This window comes from Bombina bombina, chromosome 5 (assembly GCF_027579735.1).
Source record: "Bombina bombina isolate aBomBom1 chromosome 5, aBomBom1.pri, whole genome shotgun sequence".
In the NCBI taxonomy this organism is placed as follows: Eukaryota; Metazoa; Chordata; class Amphibia; order Anura; family Bombinatoridae; genus Bombina; species Bombina bombina.
This window is the reverse complement of record NC_069503.1, coordinates 928242877-928254118: the sequence shown is the minus strand read 5'-3', so window position 1 is coordinate 928254118 and position 11242 is coordinate 928242877. Positions and strand designations below refer to the sequence as shown.

Here is an 11242-nt window from a genome sequence, read left to right as displayed (position 1 = left end):
CTTCTAATGCAATAAATCCTACTTTTTATTGGCAAAACTAGAAGATTAATTATAAGGGTAGATGGAATTTGAAAGGCTCATAGCTTTATCATGAAATAAAAATATTGTCTATTTATGTTCTTTTAAATACATTAAACATCCTAATCTCACCTTCTTTATGTATATACAAATAAACCAATTACTTTATGTATATACAAATAAACCAAAAGTTACTTTTGTAACTTTTAGCTTAGAAAGTCAATTGATTTCTCTCGATTTGGTTATTGATATATGTAAATTGAGGTTAATCTGTTTATAAAAAATTACAAGGTAGATTAAAATAATAGTCATGTAATTATGCAATTATCACATTAACTGGAACACTATCATAACCAATTATATTAACTGGAGCACTATCATTACCAATTATACATATATTTTCCCTTTAAACTGCCTATTGGTGACTCACAAATCGTCAGGATCAAAGATTCCAAAGTGTGTTTAATCTAACTGATGTGCATGGACGCCTGATTTATGACATCATCTCTTGAAAAACCATGAAAAATATTACTTAAGTTATCTAGCCTTCTAAGTGATTTTGACATTTTGTACATTATCAGAATTTTTATCTAATTAGAAAAAATACTGTTTTTCTTCAAGATGCAAAAGCTAATCTGTCAATAAAAGAATACATAATCAAATGAGATCAGTAAAAAAGGAATTGGGAAAATGATTCAAGCAAATTTCAGTGTGACTAAGGCATCAGCAATCTGCACATTGAGATGTTGCAACAGGAAACATATTCCTTTTCTGAAAATATTTTTTCTTTTTAAATAAAGGTAAAATATTTCAATTTGAACCAGCCCAGCTTTGGAACTAGTCAACATGTGTTTCTCGGTTTTTTTTTTTTTATGGTTCTAGAGAAGTTTTGCCAAGAAAGTGGTTGTCTTGCCAATCTTTTTATACACTTTACAACAAGTAAATATTATCTTACTTTGAACTATTTCCATATTTGTCACATAAAAAATGCTGCCAATAGCAGCTTCATTACACAAATCAGATTTAATTTATTTATTTTATGCCTGCTATGTTTTGTTTCATTTCCTGTTTCCATTCAAATTTTGTTTTCTCATGTGTGCCAATTGGTCAACAAATTACTTTTAGGGACAAACCGCTTTAATATTAAATGACAATTTGTAGACAGTTCAATTTACTATGTACTAGTGATTTAAACTTTAATTTTAACCCACAAAGTTACAGCTCCAACTGGCAACTCTTATTTTTTGTGTGGAGTGATTTGCAATCTAGTTCAGTCACTGCATTTATACACAGCTTGTTGGATTCATATAAACAACACATCGAAAGCCCAGTATTCACTTGCATGCAAACAGCTATATTAGAAAACCTACTTATCGGCTTGATTAAGAGTTTTGCGTTATGAGTAAAAAAGCAGCGTTAAGGCTCATAACGCTGCTTTTTCACTACCGCTGCTATTACGAGTCTTGTAGGTACAGCTGTCCCGCACACTTTTTTTGCCGTACCGCAAATTAATTTACGCAATTTTCATAAAGTCTTTTTTCAATGGGACTTCCATAGCGCCGATATTACAAGCTTTTTTTTTGGAGTACAAAAAGTGAGCGGTACAGCCTATCCCGCAAGATTCATAACGCATTCTAAAGTCAGTAGTTATGAGTTTTACACTACAAAGCTGTAGCATAAAACTCATAACTAAAGTGCTAAAAAGTACACTAACAACCATAAACTAACTATTAACCCCTAAACCGAGGCCCTCCCGCATCGCAAACACTAAAATAAAATTATTAACCCCTAATCTGCCGCTCCGGACATCGCCACCACTAGAATAAACATATTAACCCCTAAACCGCTGCACTCCCGCATTGTAAACAGTAGTTAAATATTATTAACCCCTAATCTGCTGTCCCTAACATTGCCGCACCCAACGTCGCCACCACTATACTAAATGTATTAACCCCTAAACCGCCGCCCTCCCGCATCACAAACACTAGTTAAATATTATTAACCCCTAATCTGCCACCCCTAACATCGTTGCCACCTACATACATTTATTAACCCCTAATCTGCCGCCCCCAACGTCGCCGCTACTATACTAAAGTTATTAACCCCTAAACCTAAGTATAACCCTAACCCTAACACCCACTAACTTAAATATAATTAAAATAAATCTAAAGAAAACCTACTATTAATAACTAAATAATTCCTATTTAAACTTAATACTTACCTGTAAAATAAACCCTAAGCTAGCTACAATGTAACTTATAGTTACATCGTAGCTAGCTTAGGTTTTATTTTTATTTTACAGGCAAGTTTGTATTTATTTTAACTAGGTAGAATAGTTACTAAATAGTTATTAACTATTTACTAACTACCTAGCTAAAATAAATACAAATTTATCTGTAAAATAAGACCTAACCTGTCGTACACTAACACTAACCTTACACTACAATTAAATAAATTATCTAAATTAAATTCAATTAACTAAATGAAATACAATTACGGTACCTTAATTACAGAAAAAGCAAAACACTAAATTACACAAAAAAAAAAACAAATTACAAGATATTTAAACTAATTACACCTAATCTAATAGTCCTTTCAAAATGAAAAAGCCCCCCCAAAATAAAAAAAAACCCTAGCCTAAACTAAACTACCAATAGCCCTTAAAAGGGCCTTTTGCGGGGCATTGCCCCAAAGAAATCATCTCTTTTACCAGTAAAAAAAATAAAAACAACCCCCCAACAGTAAAACCCACCACCCACACAACCAACCCCCCAAATAAAACCCTAACTAAAATAAACCTAAGCTCCCCATTGCCCTGAAAAGGGTTTTTGGATGGGCATTGCCCTTAAAAGGGCATTTAGCTTAATTTCTGCCAAAAAATCTGAACACTAACCACCGAAGAACTACTTATAGTTTTGAAGACCGGACATCCATCGTCAACGAAGCCGGGAGAAGTCCTCAACGAAGTGGCAAGAAGTCCTCAACGAAGCCGGGAGAAGTGGTCCTCTTCTATCTTCATCCATCCGGCGCGGAGCAGGTCCATCTTCAAGACATCCGGCGCTGAGCATCCTCTTCTTACGACGATTCCCGACAAATGAAGGTTCCTTTAAGTGACGTCATCCAAAATGGCGTCCCTTAGATTCCGATTGGCTGATAGAATTCTATCAGCCAATCAGAATTAAGGTTGAAAAAATCCTATTGGCTGATGCAATCAGTCAATAGGATTGAACTTCAATCCTACTGGCTGATCCAATCAGCCAATAGGATTGAGCTTGCATTCTATTAGCTGTTCCAATCAGTCAATAGAATGCCAGCTCAATCCTATTGGCTGATTGGATCACACATTTTTTCTTTTGTGATTTAGATAGAACATGGAATTTTAAGAAACTTTCTAATTTACTCCTATTATCAAATTTTCTTCATTCTCTTGGTATCTTTATTTGAAATGCAAGAATGTAAGTTTAGATGCCGGCCCATTTTTGGTGAACAACCTGGGTTGTTCTTGCTGATTGGTGGATAAATTCATCCACAAATAAAAAAAAGTGCTGTCCAGAGTCCTAAACCAAAATAAAGCTTAGATGCCTTATTTTTTAAATAAAGATAGCAAGAGAATGAAGAAAATTTGATAATAGGAGTAAATTAGAAAGTTCAGTGTCCCTTTAAAAGTATTCATATTTATCTATTTCTATGTGTTTTCACATTATCAAAATATAAAAATTAAAATAAAATGGTGCCAGCGTTTCTTTAATCCCCTAATCACAGTTACATTCTGTGATTAATGGAACTTCAATCAATGCATTATCATTTCCCTTACTTTCTTTTCTTTCTTCCTATTGTAAAAGAGAATTCCTACCCTTCAATTTTGCAAGTTGGCATCAACTCTTTGAAGTGTGTATTTGTCCTAAAGATTTCTTCTATTATCTCATTCTCCAAATCTAAAAATGTTATTTTGTCCTTGCTAAAATGGAGTGTGAAATGAAGCCCTTTTTTATTTAAAGGGACATGAAACTCAATTTGATCAGATTAGAATGATTGACAGTGGCTTGGTTAAATGTGGGCAGCAAATGTTGCCCGCTCGCTGTGAGGCCAGGCGGATGAGGTTTATGGTAGCGAACCTCGTCTGTTTGGCAGTTGATAAATCTAGTGGATTACAAAAAAAAGGGCTATCAAAAGAAATTGAAAAACAAGACACTCATACCAGTAGAAGACTGACGTTTTGTTGCAGACGGATTGTTAAGATGCTAAAGGATACAATGGACTATGTGTGGAGGATCATGTCCATATCTCACCCTCCCTTCTCTTATCCCCTATGATGTCCTCTCATGAACTACTACTGTCTCCTTAGAGACACTTCCCCACCTAACTCTCCTGGATCTAATCATACCCACTCCTACAAGTCTCACTCTCACCTCCTGTCATTCATACTGCTTGCTGCTGGTGACATTTCTCCTAACCATGGCCCTGCAGAGATCACCACACTTTTACAATCTCGCTCAGTCTCCCACTGCAAAAACTCTTGGTCGCGCAATACTAACAATTTATTTCCCACATCCAATTGCTCTCTTCATCCTGCCGCAACCACCTACGCAATATCTCCAACATTCGTCCGTTTCTGAGTGCTGAAACTACTAAACAGATAATCCACTCCCTGGTAATTTCCCGACTTGACTACTGTAATAACCTACTAACTGGTCTGCTTCTCTCCTGCCTCTCCCCCCTTCAATCTATCCTTATTACCTCTGCCAGGCTAATCCACCTCTCCCGACGCTCTGTATCTGCTGCACCTCTCTGTGAGTCCCTTCACTGGCTCCCCATTCACAGCAGAGATAATTTCAAAAATTCTCACCCTGACCTACAGAGCCCTCACCAATGCTGCCCCACCCTACCTGTCTTCACTTATCAACAAATATACTCCAGCCAGCCCCCTAAGATCCAACAATGACCTACTCCTTGCATCCTCTACCATCACCTCCTCCCATGCTAGACTACAGGACTTCTCTCATGCAGCACCAACCCTCTGGAACACACTTCTTCTAGCTGTCAGACTTTCCCCTAAACTCTCCTTCTATAAACTCTCCCTAAAGACCATTTTGTTCAGGGAAGCTTACCACCCGACTCAGTAACAAATGAATTTCACTTTCTTAACAGTTGCCCTCATCTATCTCCTCACTAATATCATTCTCACCTTTGCAGTCCCCACCTCCTGTTTCCTATCCTCCTACCAATCTAGATTGTAAGTTCCCACATGCATAGGGCCTTCAATTCCCCCTGTATTTGTCTGTAACATTTTGTCTTTTATTGTAATGTCTCTCCATTGTACTTTTATCTTTGTACCCATGGGAAGCGCTGCAGAATCTTTTGGCGCTTTATATATAAAGAGTAATAATAATAATAATCATGTGACCAGCTAATGGCCAGCTGTGAGAGACACTGGAAAATGAGGAGCAAGAGCCTAGTGAAAAATGTATTATGTTTTAACCTTTATGTGAGTGCAATACTTGCTTTGTCTCGGATTGATTTTTGTTATTAAAGCACTGAGTTGGAGTTGCACTGTTTTTCTGTTTTTATAAATTTTCATAGTGTCTCTTTCTCCTCTATAGATTCACTATGCTTCATAATCAGCTTTGAAGTATGTCTTTTCACATTATAATCATATTCTTAAAACATGCAGTTAATTGTGTATTGTGCTAAAATATAGATTTTATTTATTATCATAATACTATTAAAATAACATTACACAGAATTATCAGGAGTCTGATGGCTGTAATTGCTATAGTAATATGTTGAGGTTATTAACGTTTGAACAATTTATAATACTATATTTATTCTAATTTATTAAATAACTGTTCTGATTATATTACACCTAATGGATATATTCACTATTATTAGATTATAGATCAGCAAACTAATAAAAATGGAGACAATGCTCCAAAGAAACATTCCACTGGCGCACGTTTCACTTAAAGGGACACTGAACCCACATTTTTTCTTTCGTGATTCAGATAGAGCATGACATTTTAAGCAACTTTCTAATTTACTCCTATTATCAAATTTTCTTTATTTGAAATGCAAGAATGTAAGTTTAGATGCCGGCCTATTTTTGTCAACAACATGGGTTGTCCTTGCTGATTGGTGGATAAATTCATCCACCAATAAAAAATTGCTGTCCAGAGTTCTGAACTAAGAAAAAAGCTTAGATGCCTTCTTTTTCAAATAAAGATAGCAAGAGAATGAAGAAAAAATGATAATAGGAGTAAATTAGAAAGTTGCTTAAAATTGCATTCTCTCAGGCCCATTTATCAAAGCGTCAACTTCAAATACGCCCGAATTCCGCATCGTACACGTCGCGATCAGGATGCGCCGTACTTATCAAAGCCTTAAGATCGTAATAATTAGAATTTTATGACGTAACATACGATCCGCCGTTCTCTATTCGATGCAGATTGATGCGAGTTGAAAGCCTGTGTAAATTGAGCGTAATCCTGTGCATTCGCTCTCCTATTCGAAACTATTTGAAGCTATCCCGAAATTATCAAAAGTTCAAGAATTACGCTCGCGTCTCATCCGACGCAGCGTACCTATTTTTCAATCCGCCATCCTTGAGGTCGCGGATGCCATAGAACTCAATGGGAATTAGAACTGATTTATAATGAAAAATATTTATGTTCCTTTTATCATTTGTTATATATTTTGAGATAAATATCTATGTATAAAATATGTATAAATTATAAAATATGTATATATATATCTATACAAAAAATTATATACCTTAATTGTCTCTTCCAAAACCCAAATAATTACTCAAATTGCAGCAATCAATATGTTGCTTCCATCTGCATTTTCAGCTGGTGAAATGGTCATTATAAAAGGGAGTGTCTAACAGCACAGAAAGTTTGATGTATGCAGTGTTATTACCAAGATGGAGATGGTCAATATGTTTTGCATTGCTATACAACAAAGACGCAGAAGAAGGAGATTTTTGGAGTTAGTTCAGCGTTATGAACGACGCAGAAGGCCAAGGTTATTTTTACCTAGAATAGGGTTGCATACCCGGAGTGACAGGGAAATTGTTCGTAGATTCCGTTTAAATAGAGGTTTAATTGAGAATCTCTATCTGGAGATCAAAGACTCCATTGAACCTATAACTTATAGGACAAAGGCAATCCCTGGAATGTTAAAACTGCTGGCTGTCCTCTATTTCCTGGCCACAGGATCATTTCAGGCTGTAACAAGTTTAGTTGTGGGGATGAACCAGGCTTCTTTTTCAAGTCATCTAACTGTAGTATTAAAAGCCTTACACCAACGGATAGTGAATTATGTACATTTTCCGGAAACACCAGAGGATTGGCATCGTGTGAAGGTGCAGTTCTATGGGATTGCCGGGATGACAAACATTTTGGGAGCAATCGACTGTACCCATGTGTTAGTGCAGCCTCCAAAGTTAGGAGAATTGCCCTATCGTGACCGCAAGCATAACCACTCTTTAAATATACAGGTCATCTCTGATGCCAAATTGAAGATTATGAGCATCCGGTCAGGATTCCCAGGTTCAACACATGATTCTTTCATCCTGAGAAATTCTACTGTTTATGACCTGTTTCAGAATCAACAAATGCCAGAGGGAATTCTCCTAGGTAAATATCTATTACAAATTGTCATATATGGATATAAAAATATTATTTATTTCAGATTGCTAAAATATATTGTTTATTTTTTGCACACAGGAGATTCAGGCTATTCATGTCTCCCATGGCTTTTCACTCCTGTGCTGAACCCCACAACTCCTGCGCAAGTGCGCTATAATGAGGCTCATACATCTACAAGATGTGTTATAGAGCGCACATTTGGCTTTTTGAAAAGCAGGTTTCGTTGTTTAGACCTCTCTGGGGGAGTACTTCTATACAAACCAAAGAAAGTATCCCTGATATTTCTCATATGTTGCATGCTCCATAACCTAGCATTACGCATGCCAGATGATGATATTTCTATTTTACAAGTAGAGTATGATGACAATGTGGCACCTTGATGCAAGAGGAGTACAAGCTCGATCTGATTACATCCATGCTCTATTTGAACAATGATTATGTAAATATATTGTACATATGTTCTTTTGTTTCATCATATCTTTATGTTTAAAATTATCCCAAAAGAGGCTATTTATGTTAGTTTTACTTAATTTTTAATATGTATTCAAATAAATGTTCTTCACTTCACACCTGACTCTTTTTTTAACCCCTTAATGACCGGAACATTTTTCATTTTTCTTACCCTTTATGACAATGGCTATTTTTACATTTCTGTGGTGTTTGTGTTCAGCTGTAATTTTCCTCTTACTTTTTTTTTTTTTTTAATAACTTTATTTATGATTAGAATCCAGTACATACATGGCATAAGATTTAACTTAGTGCAGCTTAATGATATTATTCAAGAAAAAGACCATTGAAAAGGTACAAGTATCAATCTTTGTCTAGACACATCCTCAATGATCTGCAGAACTTCACCATGCAGAGGTCTGGGTTCAATTTTTTTTTTCTTATAAATGACAAAACAACATTATAACATCATAACATAAATCTTAACAAACAAAAATAACTTACTTACCCAGGGCCCCCCGGCCAAGGTCACCCCCCATGGACACGAGGGAGAAACAGAGAAGGAGAAAGAAGGTGACAGCAAGAAGTGGTACCGCAACAAGAGACCCCAGAGCAGACAAGATTATGTGCACCTAGGCTAGGCTTATTGATTATTCTTGGGCAGCTGGGAAAGACCATCTGCCTTGGAGATTCTCATTTAAGATAAAAAGACTATTTTTAAATGGGTATATGACTCTTTCTCTAACTGACTCCGGTAGGTATAGAAGATAAGTGTCCCATTTAGATATGAAATGTTTTATCCGCTTCTCCGGATCGCCCTTCACGTCTGCCTGTTCAATTAGCATTTGCGTGTGTATACTTCTAATCAGTTTTTGAAGAGAGGGAGGTTTTTCCCCTGCCCAACCCGCCAATATAACTTGCTTTGCCAGAACCACAACCAGAGACACAAATTTATCAAAAGGATGGGAGACAGCGGCAGAGATTAGGAAGATTATGTGTTGGGCCGAGAGTACAATCTGAGATTTTGTTACTTTCGTAAGCCAGTACGATACCTTGAGCCAAAAGTTCCTAAGCTTGGGACAATTCCATATTAGATGCAACCAGTCAGGGGAGCTATAGTTACATTTAGGGCAAATATCCTTAGCCTCAGGAATCCATCTAGAGCGCAGATGCGGGGTAATGTAGGCTTGCTGAATAAATTTTAGGTGTGTCTCCCTTAATTTTGCCGAAATAGTGACTGTTTGTATCTTTTCCAAACTGTCACAGATAAGCCCCTCATCTACTAATAAGCCCTCAAAGCCAACCCATTTCGATATGAGTCTGCGCACTGCAGTGGCCTCAAAGTGTCTAAGTATGGTGTTGTAAGTGTGTGCGATTTTACAGGAACCCTGTCTCGCCAGTGCACATAAAGTGTCAATATTGGTGGGTTCTTTGGGGAGACGCCCTTCTGCTTTTAATTTAGAGATATAGTGCCTGCTCTGAAAGTACGCAAAACTGTGGTAGCTCGGGAGATTGAACTTCTCCTTTAAATCTTGAAATGGGACAATCTCCAATGTTAAAGGGTTAAAAAGCTGTTTGACCATGGTGAGATTTTGAGCCTGCCACACCTGAAATGCTTTGGTAGTGTAACCTGGTAGTAAATTCAAGTTACCCTGAATTGGTAGATATTTACTCACAGATTTGTCTATCCCCCATACCCTGCACAACTTGGCCCAGGCCCTAAGCGGATCCCTGTACAAGACATGGCACTGTATTTGCGCAGGTAAGGAGGTGAAATTTGCATGTGGTAGAAAAGCCAGGGCCATTGGTTTGACCAAATTGTTTTCTAGTGTGGGGACAGTAAAATTGTTATTGCCAACCAGCCAATCTAAAACCAGCTTGGCTAGGGTAGCCCAGTTGTACCATGCTATATTCGGGAGACGAAGACCCCCTTTCTCCAAGGGCATGACCAGATAATCTCTCCCTATCCTATGCTTCTTCCCTCTCCAAATGAACTGTCCCAACGCGGACTGTAGTGATTTAGTATCTTGTTGGGTGAGAAGTAGAGGGAGCATCTGCAGAGGGTACAAGAGCTTGGGTAGCGCCACCATTTTAAAGAGGTGTATTCGCCCTGTGAGTGACAGGGGCAAATTGTGCCAGCCCGAAAGCAGAAGTTTTATGTTACGTAGAGAGTCTGACAAATTTAAGTGGTATAATTTGTTGGGGTTCATATGTATTTGAATGCCTAGGTACTTAAAAGATCCGTCTGTTATTCTAAGTGTGGTATTTGTTAAAGGAGTGTTTTGCTTGTTTTGTAACCAGAGAACCTCCGATTTGTTGATATTAATTTTATACCCTGTGAAGGTCCCAAAATTTTTAATTATATTCAAAAGAGGTGTCAAATTAGTCGCAGGGTTGCCGATAAATAGAAGCAGGTCATCTGCATACAGAGACAGATGCAGCTTCTGATCCCGGACGTCTAGTCCGTCACAAGTTTGACGGATGTGACAAGCAAGGGGCTCTATGGCTAGGTCAAACAATAGAGGGGAAAGGGGGCACCCTTGCCTCGTGCCCCTCTGCAGTGCAAATGAATGAGAGAGCTCGCCGTTAATAATCAGAGATGCCTTGGGGGCTGTATATAACCGGTTGAGAAAAGATGCAAAATTGCCCGAAAGGCCAAATTTTTCCAATGATGTATGTAGGTGGTCCCATTCTATCCTATCGAACGCCTTCTCTGCGTCGAGGGCCAGGAGACAGGCATCCTGCAAATCTACAGGATTAGGGGAATGGGAATTATACCAGTAGTGGGAGGTGATTGCTAAAGTTTTCCTGATATTGATCACAGACGATCTACCTTTGATAAACCCAGTCTGATCTGTGTGTATAAGAGAGGGAAGGACCTGTGCCAGTCTATCAGCTAAGATTTTGGTTAACAATTTATAATCTCCGTTTAGTAACGAGATTGGGCGATAGGAGGAGGTGTCCGTGGGATCTTTATCCGGTTTAGGGATAAGACAAATATTTGCCTCTGTAAATCTGGTATCTATTTGAGAAGAGCCCTCTAAATATGCTGTGAATAGGGAGGACAGGGCAGGGGCAACCTCATTTACTAGGAGTCTATAATATTCTGTGGGAAGCCCATCAGGGCCCGC

General features: G+C 37.8%; 1 protein-coding gene across 1 annotated transcript; it reads left to right on the top strand.

Annotated features, from left to right (window-relative positions):
- Nucleotides 1-6937: 6937 nt before the first annotated feature.
- Nucleotides 6938-8044, top strand: LOC128661668 (putative nuclease HARBI1). The gene is made up of 2 exons (XM_053715895.1): nt 6938-7565; nt 7743-8044. Exons 1-2 carry the CDS (start codon nt 6938-6940, stop codon nt 8042-8044), a joined length of 930 nt encoding a protein of 309 aa, XP_053571870.1.
- The last annotated feature ends 3198 nt before the right edge of the window (nt 8045-11242 follow it).

Coding starts and splice junctions, on each gene's coding strand:
- LOC128661668 (XM_053715895.1), top strand. CDS start 6,938: ATGGAGATGGTCAATATGTTTTGCATTGCTATACAACAAAGACGCAGA. Junction 7,566..7,742: donor CATCCGGTCAGGATTCCCAG/GTTCAACACATG, acceptor TTTTGCACACAG/GAGATTCAGGCTATTCATGT.